The sequence below is a fragment of the Molothrus aeneus genome, chromosome Z (genome assembly GCF_037042795.1).
Source record: "Molothrus aeneus isolate 106 chromosome Z, BPBGC_Maene_1.0, whole genome shotgun sequence".
Lineage (NCBI taxonomy): Eukaryota > Metazoa > Chordata > Aves > Passeriformes > Icteridae > Molothrus > Molothrus aeneus.
Window position 1 is genome coordinate 16,597,055 of NC_089680.1, and position 14,363 is coordinate 16,611,417.

At 44.8% G+C, this 14,363-nt stretch overlaps 1 protein-coding gene across 1 annotated transcript; it reads left to right on the top strand.

Annotated features, from left to right (window-relative positions):
• The first annotated feature begins 8,283 nt into the window (after nucleotides 1-8,283).
• On the top strand, nucleotides 8,284-13,624 carry ZNF367 (zinc finger protein 367). The gene is made up of 5 exons (XM_066569417.1): nucleotides 8,284-8,643; nucleotides 9,607-9,757; nucleotides 11,377-11,496; nucleotides 11,874-12,012; nucleotides 12,585-13,624. Exons 1-5 carry the CDS (start codon nucleotides 8,284-8,286, stop codon nucleotides 12,823-12,825), a joined length of 1,011 nt encoding a protein of 336 aa, XP_066425514.1. The 3' UTR covers nucleotides 12,826-13,624.
• The last annotated feature ends 739 nt before the right edge of the window (nucleotides 13,625-14,363 follow it).

Sequence of the window (14,363 nt, forward strand, 5' to 3'; positions counted from 1 at the left end):
CCAACAGTGACATGCCAGGAAACTCATCAAGGCTTTTTTCCGCAGGGGACAGGCACCTGGGCGGGCAAAATATCAGTGCCTCTTTCATCAGCCACAGTAACAACAAAATCTTAGCCCTTCAGCCACAATTGCCCAAAGAATGGTGATTGCAGTCTTGATTTCTGTGGTGAGGCTGTCTTTACTCCATGAAACTAACGCTTCCTCTGTCATGATAATTTAACTGCATATACCACCTGCTTTTGAAATTAATTTTATCCTTATTTCAGTAACTTGAAACAGTATCAGAAATCATGCTGTGTTTCAAAAGGCAGGATTAAAGACAGCCCTTTTCTATCTTAATTTTGGGATTCTGATAAGTCTGTAGACACCACTGTAAAGCAAAATGAGGTTTATCCTCTACAGATTATTCCAAGCCTTGAACATAGTCATTGCATCTCTCCTGGCTGTCATCTAGACCCACTTTTGCATGCTTAGGGCATGCAGAATTAAAAAACTAATTTAATTGGACTTAGTGCCCTTTCAAGTTTCAATTTCATTTAAGAGAACACGAACTGTTTTGCATGGAATTAATGACAGAAACTTCAGGCAATTATCTGCTTGCAAAACAGCTTTACAAAATCCTGGTTGTTGAGTCAAATCTCTCAGGATCTATACTTCAAATTAAAAGCAGAAAAATATAAGTCAACAAAAGAAAAATATCATTATTTCTGCACAGTTCTTATGTTGTAAAACGTAGCTAGCCATAATTAACAAAAATTCCTGATGAAATTTTCAATTTATGATATAATATATATATTATAATATGAAAAAAATATATATGATATAATATATACATTTTATATATGAAAAAAATACTTTATAAGAAATGTTCACTTAGATCAACTGTCCTTTCCTCTGAATTGTTGGTTTATTTTGTAGAAAGATGAAACCTCGTGTGTTTTCAGTGCAAAGAAGAAACTGGAAAGGTACATTGTCCTGTACTAATCTGGAGAAAGACATTAACAACATCACATTACTACAGCATATCAAAAATCTCGCCAAATATTTGCAGATCTTTTTGGAGCCTTTTGGTATCAATTGCAGCATCTACACTAGATTTACTCAGCACACATTGTATCCAAAAATTCTTTTAGAAATTTTAGAAATATTTTTATTTAAATATTCTATAAGTTTGAATCTAGGTTATGCTGTGTATGAAAGATGACAGACGACTATCATTGGTCAGTGCCATCACTGACTGTAATGTCCTTACAGCTTTAATAGGTACTTTGAAGGTCACAGTATCTTTGGAGAGGGATGAATATGAGGAATTCAGATATATTTCAGCAGTAAGATTAGAGATTTGGTGTTCCATGGGATTTGCTTTTTTTTTCGTGAAGCCTCAAAAGAAAAAAAAAATCTAATTGCTCAGAGAGATTCCACAATGACAGCCAAAACCAGTGTTGGCTATAAATATATCTTATCTTTATCTGTACAATTCTGTTTCCTAAAATTAATGCAAAGATTTAGAAAAATCCTTAGTTTTCTGATGCTCTGCGCTGTCAATCAAAACAAAATTTCTGTAAGAGATTCCAACCTCCAAACTGATTAAAAGTCTTGCATGACAAATGAAATTAATTTGGAATCTCTTTTTTGCTTGCAGCTGTCAGGAAAATTAATCCAAAATACCAGAGGTTTTTATGTCCAAAAAAGAAACAGAATGGAGTCCCATAAAAAGAGTGGAGTGGAGTGGAGTCCCATAGCTTTATTCATGAATAAAAGGAGAGGTCATGGGACAATTTCCCACAGGATCTCTCAAATTGCTGGGGGATGCATCCTCCTTTTTATCCTAATTTCTAAGCCCCATTTCCTTCTCTCTTTTCCCATTGTTTTAGGTACTTGAGAGGTACAGACTTCCCAAATCGCCTAATACAGACCCTCTTCCAATGTGCATCCTCCCCCCCTTCCCTTTTCTTTGTGTCTCTTGTTATTTCTTTCTAACTCCAGGAATTTAGTGCAGCCTTGAGTGAGTAACAGTCTGTGTCAATTAGTGGAATTCCTCTGGAATTTATGGTTCCTACCATTGCTTCTTTCTCCTATCAGTATCTGGCTCTATCTACCAGCAGGCCCACAGTTTGTTGGTAAAAACACCTTCCTCTCATTCCTTTCACAGCTTTTCACTATGTGCAATCAGTGTGTGATTGTCGAGTTATATACTTACACAAACAATGGAGACAGACAAGGAAAACTTGAATTTTACATTTTAACCAAATGCTCTGTCTGGAATTTTATACCAAAAAGTAATAGCGATGGCTTTGGCATGATTACGTATTTGCATGCAAAGCCTGAATCTCCTAGTTGTAATACAAGGCACAGGTGCCTAATCTTTCTGACAACAGGTAACTCTTGTTAAGTGAAGATGAGGGCTGCCTGCCTAAGTGGCTGTCCCGTCCACATTCCCTCCACAAGTGGATTTTTCACATGCACAGAACAGCACCCTATGCAAGGTTACCTAGCAGGTGTAGATATAGAATATGGCATCTTTACCAAAACAGCCCTCACTTTTTTTTTCTTCTTTTTTTTTTTTTTAAGATGCAAAAGTGCCTAATTACAAAAGACAGAATTGAGAATGCTGACTGGTGTTTCTCTGATGTTTGCAGCTAAGTATCTAATCAGCAGCAAGGGTCATCCTGTCCTTGACCTTTTGTACAGACACTTTCTCATCCCTGGACATTTCATTTTCTATGCCCACATCTCTCCTGCCTGAGGGAGACACATCCTGAACACATCACATGGCTCAAGGTGCCATTCTGGGGCAGGGTAGAGAGGGAAACAGGTAGAGAGGGTAACACTGTGTCACTTAGAGAATCTAGCTATCTCATACATTTTCCAGCAACACAATTCTACTAAGCAAAATTGACTACATGAAGTCTTAAGCCAAAAAGAGAGCTCCATCACCGAAGACGGACATGCTTATAGAGGAGTACCCTAATGCTGAGAGCTTTGTGCACAAGCTGGACGTTGTGCCCTGGCTGGCAGCAAATGGTTGGAGCCCCATCAAATGGGCCAGGAACAGGCACTGACCTTCTGCTAACAAAGGGCACAGGGACCTTGGTGCTAGCTGGTGGGGGTGGGGGTGGCCAGTTACGTAGAGACTCTGCAGGACCCAGTGAACAAGGAGAGGACCTCAGCCAAAATATCACCATTGGACCAAGAGGCAAGTGCAAGGGGCATGAAGGGTGGGCACATAGGTTGTAAGGGTGTAAAAGCCCAGGAATTCCTTAGAAACAGCACATGCTGCTACTGAGTTGCCACATCAGGATCAAAATACTTCCAGGAACCCAGCATCTGGGACACTGCTATGGGAAACGTGGGGTCAAGATGGCAAAGGAAGCTTGTCTGGCAGTGTGAGTATGGTGAGTGTAGGGATTCAAATGGGGCACCTGTAAGGTGACTGGAGCCACCCACTGCAAAGGGGTCTCAGTCCCAGCAGTGAAAGTCTCACAGGTTGGGAATGTGATTCCCAGAGTGGAATCTGAATGCTCAGACAGGAAATCTGGAAACTTTAAAAATATAATAACAAAGACTTGGATAAAAGATATTATTACCATTGCTAAGGTTTTACATAAATCCATATTATAACATAATAACAATAAAGTTACATGCAGTGTGATCGTTTGCTATTATCTGCCTAAAGGCCATAATATAAAGTACATGCTTTAAAGAGGTAGAATACATCTTTTCATCTTTATTTGTCATGTTTTGTTCTGTTTCAGAGTTAGTTGTTTTTATCTCTGAAAGTTCACTATCTTCAAACTCCATAATTGTCATTTCCATCTTGAGTCTAACAAGCTAGATTTTCCGGCTTTCTCTTGAATCCTTGCTCCGTATCCTTTTACAATTCCAGTCTTATGTCATGTGTGATAAAAGGTGTGCTTTGTTGTAATAAGCAGGATTTGATCTGACTGTATCATGTTTCATTATTTTCGTCCTTTAACTCACATAGAGAACTTTTTCTTGTTTCTACACTGAAATATTAATGCTTTAATGCATTGAATTGAGTTTGCAAGGGCAAGCTTTGGAGGGGGGAGAGCTACAGGACTGGTTTCTGTGAGAAGCTGCTGGAAGTTTCCTCCATGTCCAGCAGAGCCAATCCCTGGTGGCTCCAATGCAGATGTGTCACTGGCCTAGGCTGGGCCAGTCAGAAATGGTGATAACACAGCTGTGATAACAGATTTAAGATGAAAGGGAAAAAAGTTATTATGCAGATGTAATTGCGACCAGAGAAGAGTAGGGTGAGAACACATGAGAGGAACAACTCTGCAGACACCAGGGTCAGTGGAGAAGGAGGAGGAGGAGGCGGAGGGGGAGGTGCTCCAGGCACCAGAGCTGAGGTTCTGCTGCAGCCCCTGGTGCAAACCATGGCGAGGCAGCTGTGCCCTGCAGCCCATGGAGGTCCATGGGGATGCAGAGATCCACCTGCAGCTGGTGGAGGAGACTCACACTGGAGCAGGGCAATAATCCGTGGCTCTCTGGGCTATTCTATTAGTCCGACCCAGCTAGCTCAGACTCTGGCCCACACGGACTTGCATAGACAGAAATAAAATATGAGAAGCGCTCTTCTCCACGTGGGGACGAGTATCCTGTTTATTGGCTTGGGACAGGACACTGCTGGTCGCAGCAACCAGCCAAGTAGAAAAGAGTCCATAAGAAAGAACTCCTGCAGTGGAATTTTATACCCGAGGGAATGGGGGTAGGGAAAGAGGACCGCGGCCAATGGGATACCAGTGGGGAGGGGCGAGGGGAGGGGTACCCATGGGACAGACCACCAGGTGTGTATAACAGGGGGGGTGTGTGAGGGACAGACCATGTGATGGGGGAGGGGAAAAACCCATCCACATGACCTAACATATTCAGTAAGTATTTCCCATCACCCAGTCCAAAACAACAACTAAATACACTATTTAGTGCAATACAACGGAGCAGGTGGATGCGCAAAGGAGTCTGTGAATCCAAGGGAGGCCCCATGCTGGAGCAGCTTGTCCTTGAAGGACTTGTACCCTGTAAAAGAGTGACACACACTGCAGCAGTTTTGGGAGGACTGTGTGTCCATGGGAGGGACTCTCATTGCAGCAGGTCACTGAGAGCTGCTGCTCATGAGATGGATCCATGTTGGAGAAGTTCATGGAGAACTGTCTCCTATGGGATGGACCCCATGGTGCAGCAGGGGAGTGACTCCTCTTCCTGAGCAGTGGGAAAAGCCTTGGGTGATGAACGGGCCATAACCCCATTCCCTGTCTCCCTGTGCTGCTGTGGTAGGAGCAGAGCTGGAAGGAAGGAGGGGTGGCAGGAAGCTGTTTTTAAGGGTTATTTTACTTCTCATTATCCTCCTCTGATTTTGTCAGTAATAAATTCACTTCATATCTCTAAGTTGAGCCTGTTTTGCTCATGATGGTATTTGGTGAGTGATGTCTCCCAGTCCTTATCTAAGCCCATTAACCTTTTGTTAAAATTTCTTTCCTCTGTCCAGCTGCAGAGAGAAGTTATAGAGACTTTGGAATCTAGCCACAGTCAAACCAAAACACATATTAAGCTAGTAGCATAGCATCAAAATACTATGAAAAGGAAATATTTAATATTGCTAAGACACTTCAGTTCAGATGATTACTTTAGAACAGGTTTTACATGTAACATGAACTATTTTAATAACACATCATAATACCTATGACTGTGTACTGAAAAGCAGTGTGTTTTAAGCCCTCTAGGCCAGGTACATTCTATATGCCCATTTTCTCTTCCAGTGGCAGGATCTGGAGAAAAAGTTCAGTTCTCTTTGGTTATGGCTATTACAACATAAAACACCATTGTTCAGAACAGTTAAAATATCAGATGTGGCATCAACTAACTTCTCCCTTCTCTTGCGTTGCCTCTATTAACAAAATTCTATTAGTTGGCATTAGAAAAATTTACAAGACCCACATATAAAAGTTAATCTGCTGTCAGGCCCTTGAAATCCATCACAAAACATAACGTGTACATTGGGGCAGCATAGGTTAAATATGGAGATACTCTGTTGCTCACAATGCACTGCACCATTCCCAGAATCTACAGTGCTGTACACCAGGTCACTATGTTAATTCCATCCATCACTGGAGTTCTTTAGCAGCTACATGTACTACCTGAAGCATTAGGCATGTAGTTTTGGAAAGTTATGAAGAATATTTGCAGCTTGGTTTTGGGGTGCAATTATTTTAACATGAATATTATTTTCCTTTTTTTTTTAATTTTAAAGTAGATTTTAACATATTTTTTGTATTACTATTCCTCTACAACATCATTACATTACCAGAAGTATTTACCATGGGCTATTTTCAGGGCCAAAGGTTTTAAGGGGGTCAGATCCAAGCATGTGGAAACCTATTTGCTCATTTTGGAAACAAATGTTACAAGCTGCAGCATTTTCTTTCTGGCCTGGTAAGGAAGGCCTAACCTGGCATAGTAATGGTAGGACTTTGACATGTTACACTGACTTTGAGAAGCTGGGATAGCATAGCAATGGACAAGAATTTGCCTAAGCAAACATTTGAGGATTTTCAGTTAGTTTAAAAGAGCAGTTGAAGCAAACTCAACTATAATTCAGAATGAAAGGGCTGCTGATCTCAGGATGGATAAGGAATGCTGAAGCCCCGTATTACAGCCTCTGTGTTGGAAGAATTGGTAGGCTTTTCCCATTATCCAAAAGGGAGTTACTTAGTAGTCATACACTGCAAACCTGCTCTTCCCTGCACTTTCCTGTTCCTGTCAGTCATGAAGTTTGCCAACACTCTTACAAGGCAGCAGTCAGCAGCATACAAACTGCGAACAAAATAGATCTGGGGGAAAAAACCTCACAATTTTTGGAGCTTCGTGGCATCTCTATGCTCCTGATACTGGCCTCAAAATTTAGCTACTAATGTAATAAATGTAAGCTATGTTCTCAGACTGGAGCAGCCTCGTGCTGAAGGGAAACTTCTTATGTTTTAGTTCTCTACCACACTCACCGTAAAGAAGCTGACACTTATGTTGAAGTGAAGCTTCTTATGTCTCAGTTTAGAGCCACTGGCCCTCGTCCTGTCGCTGGGAACCACTGAATAAAGTCTGGCACCATCCTCTTAAAATAACACCTGCCTTAAGAACCTCCTAAAATTCCCGAGTCGAGTGTCATGACAACGTCTTCTGCACACTTCTCACAGCCCCGGGACCGGTGCACGTAGCTGTACAGCTACGAGTGCCCTATTGCCACAGGCACCGTTGCTAGACGGGGCGTCTCCCCCGGCGGCCCCGCCAGCGCCATAACGGCCGCACCGGCCCGACCCCACCCGCCCTGCGATCCCCGCGGGGGCAGCTCACTGCGGTACCCTCCCAGCCTGTAAGATCGCTCCCAGCTCTGTCCGCCGCTGAGGGCAGAGCTCCAGCAGGCAAAAGGAAAGAGTTTCCCCCTTCCCCAGGGAAGGGAAGCCACGACCCGCTGTCCCAACGCCAGGCGACCCCTTTAAGCCGCCGGGCGCGCCAACTCCGCTGCGGCGCCACGGGATTGGCCCGCGCAGCCCGCCCACAGCCGCAGCGCGCCAAACCTGCCCGGGCGCACCGCCCCTGCCTCCCCCCGCCCCCGCCTCGGCAGGCCAATCAGCGCCTCCGGCGGGGCCGTGGGCCCGGCTTCTGCCCAATAGAATGGCAGCAGCCGCACGGCCTCGCCCTCAGGCCCCGCCCCCAGGGGTGCGGCCGCCGACTTTCCCGCCCAGCGGTTGGCCGGCGGGAACAGACTCCCCGTGACACCCGCGCTAGGCCGGGTGATTGGCTGCGCTCGGGCGCGAAACGTAACGCGGGAAAACCTGGGGCTCGGCCCGGGCTGCGAGCGCGGAGGTATCGCGGCGGCGGCGGCGGCTCCTCCTCGGGCATCGCCGGGACCGGGGCTGCCAGCGGGGCCGGCTTCGCTTCAGAAAGGTGCGGGGACGCTGTGACTGCTTCGCTCCGGGCGCTGCCATGGCCGGGGGCCGCCGCTGACTTGGCGGACCCGCTCGGGGGTGGCCGCGGAGGCGGAGGGGTGCGGAGGGCAAGCCGCCGAGACCACAGGGAGCCGCCGTCCTCAGTGATGAGCGGCTGAGGCGAGCCTGAGCGGCGACAGGTGCCGACGGCCGCGGGACCTCCGTGCAGCTGCACGGCCCATTCCGGGACACGGGTGCGGACTGCGGGGCCCTGCCGCCGCGGAGCGCCCTCCTTTCGCTTTCTTTCCCTCCCTTCGCCGCTGCCCGCGAGGGTTCGGCGATGGCGGAGCGGCTCCCGCCGGGCCCCCCCCCGGTGATTTTTTGCCAGGACTCCCCGAAGCGCGTCCTGGTCTCCGTTATCAAAACCACCCCGATCAAGCCCTCCTCGGCGGGGAGTGGGGCCGAGGAGCCGATGCCCGTCCCGCCCGTCCCCACCAGCCCCGGCTTCAGCGACTTCATGGTCTACCCCTGGCGCTGGGGCGAGAACGCGCACAACGTGACCCTCAGCCCCGGCGGCAGCGACAGCACCGCCGGCCCGTCAGCCCTGCCGCCGCCCCGCGGGGGAGCGGGCAGAGTCCCTGGCGGAGACGAGGAGAAGGCGGGGAGCCCGGGGAGCAGCGGGCGGCACCGGCACCTGAAGGTGAGTGCGCGGCGGGCGGGGGCGGGCGGGCCGCGCGCCTGCGGGGTGACTCCGCGGCGCGCGCCCCTCCTGCGCTTCCGCCCGGGCATTTAAAGTGAAGTCACTTCCGGCAACGGCGCGCGCGCCGCGGGGAAGAGCGGGGGATGGAGCGGCTGCCCGTCCTCCCTCCTTTAAAAAGTAAAAAAATGACCATAAAAAAACCAACCTCGCCGCCGAAAAAAACTCTTGTCTTCTCTCCTCGTGTCTGGAGCGGTTTGTCCCGTTCTGGGCTCCTCGGTACAAGAGAGGCATGGCGCTCCAGGAGTGAGTCCAGTGTAGGACAACAAAGATTATTTAGGGACCGGAGCATTTATTCTGTGAGGAAAGGCTGGGGGAGCTGTACCTGTTCAGCCTCAAGAAGAGATGACTGAGATGATTTTAATAACGGATATGAGTATCTTACCACGGTGCCAAGAGGATGGAGCTAGGATTTGCTTGTAACAAGCTGGAGGAAAAAAAGGCAGTAGGCAAAAAGTGATACACAGGAAGTTCCACCTCAATATGAGGAGGAATTTTTTTATGTGTTGGTGGCCAAGCATAGCACAGGTTGCCCAGAGAGGTTTTGGAGTCTCTGTCCCTGGAGATACTCAAGAACTGCCTAGACACAATCCTGTGCCATGTGCTCTAGAATGACTGTTTGAGCAGGGAGGTTGGAGCAGATGACCCGCTGTGGTCCCTTTCAGCCTGACCCATTCTGTGGTCCTATTGTCGGTTTCCCCCGTGCTCCTGAGCTCATGGTGGTGCCTGTCATCTCCCCTCCTGCACCGGGCCCTTAGGAATGGGCTGGGCACAGTCTGGTGTGGCTCTGTGCTGTCACAACACCATCCTTGGTCATGCCTTCGCTCCAGGGCATGCTGTACCAGTTGGCCAAACTGCAGGGGGGAGGAAGTGCCTGAGTTTAGTTGCCTCGTTATTTACACCCAGGATGGAATAAGACGCGGCCGTCCAAGAGCAGACACCGTCCGAGACCTGATCAGTGAAGGAGAGCACTCTTCCAGCAGGATACGCTGCAATATTTGCAACAGGGTCTTTCCACGAGAGAAGTCACTGCAAGCCCATAAACGAACTCACACCGGTGAGTAAAAGGAAAGTGTGAATAGCTGGGGAGAGCCACTTAGGAAGCACAAATGAAGGAATTAAATCCCCCCCAAACAAACATAAAGGAACCCCAAAGAACTTAACCCGTTATGATTTTATTGTAACTGCTAAATTAACATATTTTGCTCCCAGTGCTTGTTAGTCAATCAAAGTCTTTGTAACCATATTTGTAGTGGGGAAGTGTAGCAGCAATTTGGGCTATAATAGTATAGCCAAATTGTGTAAACATTTTATCTGTCACAGACTCACTTTTTAAGAAAGACTGTAGTCTTGGGCTTGGTACTCTGTACTTGAGCCTCGTAGCACTTTCTATCCTGATTGCCTCTTTGTGATTTGTTTCCTCCTTGCTGATGTATTTTTCACATCACAATTGAAGTTTTGCTGTAAGAGGTTAGAGTAACTTAAAAAGTGGCAACTTCAGGATTGTCCCAGGAAGTGGGCTTAAATATTGAGAGAAGAGTCTACATGCTTAAAATCACCACCCAGTCGTTTTTTCCCACCACCTAAAATTAATTTTCTGGGGTGGAGGAGATCAGGCTAATTTACTGAACAGTATTTAGAAGGTGATTTGCATTTAAGTTTAAATGTATGATGAACTCACTCAATACTCAACTGAGCTTAAACTGAAGATGATGTTTGGGTTTTTTTTTTAAACCAAGCAAATACATTTTATTTCTTCAACAGAACACTGTTTGCCATAGAACATGAAAAAATGTAGCTCACAATACAGACACAACCACCAGCACTCTCCTCAAACCAACCAAACAAAATCCCACAAAAGTCCTGGCTGTCACCATCTCCTTCTGACTCAGGTCACTATGACTAATCTAAATAATGATATTAAACAGCATCATTCCTCATTTTTTGGTCAAAATAAACTATTTCACTCGATCCTGCAATGTGTTGAACTTGTAAGAACTTCTTAACTGAGTAGAGCTTACCCTGTCATTCCTCTGAATTAGTGAGCCATACTCACCCTCATTTTGTTGCCTTCCTGAGGGCGGTGGCATGGCATATCTTTGTGTAGTGTGTGCAGTCAGGTCCACTTGAGGAAGGAGACACCTGCTACCTTTGTTCTCCTGGTTGCAGTTTGCATGGAGAACTCTTCCTTGATCACTGATTTAAGAAAACTTAAATCTGGAATAAGTTTCTCATGCAGCCTTCATCATTATAACTTTTCTTAAACATGAGCTATTTCTCCTAATGAGATAATTCTATAACCTTGTAGTGATGTTGACCTCAGGTTATTTTACCCTTGTTCAGGCTATGGTAAGGATAAAATGTTTCTGGTTACAACCTTAATCCAATACAATCCTTGTATTACTGAATCCAATTACTTGTCCATATTTCTTGCTTTATATCTGCACAGTTTCACAAAACTTATGTAGTGCTATCTAGCAGTCTTAAATCAGGAAATATGACAAGGAAAAGTACAATTTTTTTTTCTCTTCAGAAATAAGTGTATTGTTCAGTAGCATAGAGCATGCACTTCTAGGATTTTTTAAGTAGATGCAAGTTTCTGAAGCCAGGGACCACTGCTGGGTACTATGACACTTCTAGTCATCTTTCATAAATCTCTTCTGTTACTACTTTTAGGTGAAAGGCCTTATTTATGTGATTACCCAGATTGTGGGAAAGCCTTTGTACAGAGTGGGCAGCTCAAAACTCACCAGCGTCTCCACACAGGAGAGAAGCCTTTTGTCTGCTCAGAGAATGGTAAGTCATCAGAGAACGATTTGCAGCTTTCTGGGGTCAGACTAATATTGGGAATGTATGCGTGTTAACATGGCAAAAGCTTTGGAGTTTAAATTTGGTGGAACTTTTAGGGAAGGGAAGAGCCCTGCAGAATCTGCCTAATTCTGCAAGTATGTATCTACGGATTGCATACATTCTCTGTCAGTGGATACTAATGTATAAAATAATGACCGGGCCATGTTACGAACCTAGAGCCTTTGGTTTTCAACAAAACCTAGGGGTTTTTGTGAATGAGGAAGGGTGGATTCAGTGGCATTTCCATCCCACAGATGCTACTCTTTCTTTGGTTGGCTGCTTTCTGTAACACGTTCTTCATTGTCACTCTGTGTTTTTTTAAGGCTGCTTAAGCAGATTCACACATGCAAACCGTCATTGTCCCAAACATCCCTATGCCCGACTGAAGAGGGAAGAACTCACAGACAGGCTGAGTAAGAAGGAGACAGCTGACAATAAAGCTGTGGCCGAGTGGCTAGCGAAGTAAGTTTCCTCATCTTTCTCAAAATACTTAAAAGAGTGGTCTAACACAGCATTCATTCTTTGGGATAGTTAAACCCCAAGAAAGCAAAACTAGATGTTCTTCTAGTACACATCAGCACAGCCTTGCCTCTGCTTAAAGAATTATGAACTCCTGGTCAAGACCAAGTTCTTGAGACTTTTTTCTTACAGTTTTGTTTTGTGTTTGCTTAAATACCTTTTTTTTTGCTTGATCAACACCTGCTAATACTTTATTAGCTAGTGCTACAGTTTTGCTGAATTTGCATTTGTATGAGGGGTACTGTATGTCTAGGAAGAAATGCCTGCTGAGAATACCATGGAGACAAGAAATCTGTCACAGATGTTCACTTGGGCACTTCACATTGAAAATACTGAGTAAAGAAGCTTTCTGACAGCTTAAATACTACCATATAAGGGCTGAAAGGTAAAGCCAAGTGCAATGCCCAGTTCAATGCAAGCTAGTACTTGGGAGGTTTTTGCCCATTTTGAATTGGTGGTGTGCGAGTCAATTGTTGTGTGTATTTTACAAGTATTCCTCATGTTTGATGTTATAGATACTGGGAGACTAGAGAGCAGCGTGCTCCTGCTTTGAAGACCAAAGCAATCCAGAAAACAGATCAGGAACAGCAGGACCCAATGGAGTATCTTCAGTCTGATGAAGAGGACGATGAAGAGAAAAACAGTGCTCATTCAGCTGCCCGCCACCGTCGCCTCCAGGAGCAGCGTGAACGCATGCATGGCGCGCTGGCGCTCATTGAGCTGGCAAACTTAGCTGTGGCACCCCTGCGACAGTAGATAGGAGGAGCAGTCTCTGCCCATAAAAAATGTACTTTCTGGTGTTACTTAACCAGTTAGATCCCAAGCATAAGCTAAGCACCTTATTTGCTTATAATAGGCTGCTATTCTGTAGAATTTATGAAGAATGTTGTTGCCCCATAACATGGGGTGAGAGAATTGCACTTTTGATAGGGTAGAAGACAGATGTAAAATTTCTAAGTATTTTGTAAATATGGGACTGCATAAGGCAGGGTTGATAAATTTATGTGTCATGGAAAGCTAGATTTTTGCAAGGTTAACTCATTTATCTGAAGCAGATTTCACAGGAAACACTTTCTGAATAAAGTGTTCACAATTAGCAGGATGGTACATGTGGCCAAAGATGGCTGACAAAAAAGTATTTATCTGACTATCTAGCAAAGTGATGAGTCTGGGGATATTGTCAAAACAGCAATGAAACCATGTTTTTCTAATGTCAGTATATCTATACCTAGCATCTCCAAGGCGAAGGGCAGAGTTTAGTTATCTCAGCTTGTACAGGGAAAGAAAATGCTTCATGCAGGGAATATCTTCACTGTGACTGCCCAAGGTATGAGGCTTGACTTTGCTGCTTCACATTTTTTTGATTTGATTTCAGCAGAATCTCTTGGTAGCACTTGTTATTCCTAACATGTGTAGTTGGGAAGTTTTGCACATTGTTTTTTCTGAAAATGATTAGTCTTGCAAAGTCTAGAAAAAGGTAAAGAACTGGTAATATTTTTTTCAGGTATTTGGGCCCTTTAGTGATTTGGCACTTGATTTTGTTAATAAAGGGGTTATTTACAGGGTGGTATGAATTTGTAGTAAACTATTCTAGGTCTTCTATTAGCAAACACTAAGTTTTAAAGCATTGCTTTTATAATGATTAGCAAATAGAAGCCTCAATACTTACTGTGCATAAAGCCACCTTACTGCTTTAGTCCAGCATAACATGCCAATTTTTTGTTCACTAACCATAGCACAGCTATAAAGTAAACACTGCAGAAAAGTATTCACTATACAAATAGAAAATAGGCTTCCAAAGGTAGTTACAAGTGTGTTAACAGTGTGATTTCATATATTTCCCAAATAAATGAAGTTGCAGAATGCTGCCTAGTACTCAGATGCTGATATAAAATGTTTAACAGGGTATCTTGTCACTTTGTGAATGTTATGTACTTTCAGTAGCATTGTCTCATGGTGATCTTTTACCATATTTTGCTTTGAAGGCAGCCAGAGATTCCTAATATACTAACAAAACTTTGTTTTCAGATGGGATTTTTTGTGTGTGGTTTTGTTGTCAGTTGTTGTTGTTGTTAAGCTACTGCTTATGGGGATATTAATAATGTGTATTTACTGACCTGCTTGCTTTAACTTCTTCCCCTCGTTGGAAGTCAGGAAATTCAGATGAGAAGGGAAGTCTCTTTCCCTCTCGCTTGAACTGAAAAGGAAGAAAACATTTTGTCAATCACTTGATGTAGGCTGACCAGATGCATACAGCTGTTCCAGAAAAGTAGAGTGGTTTCATATCTGAAACT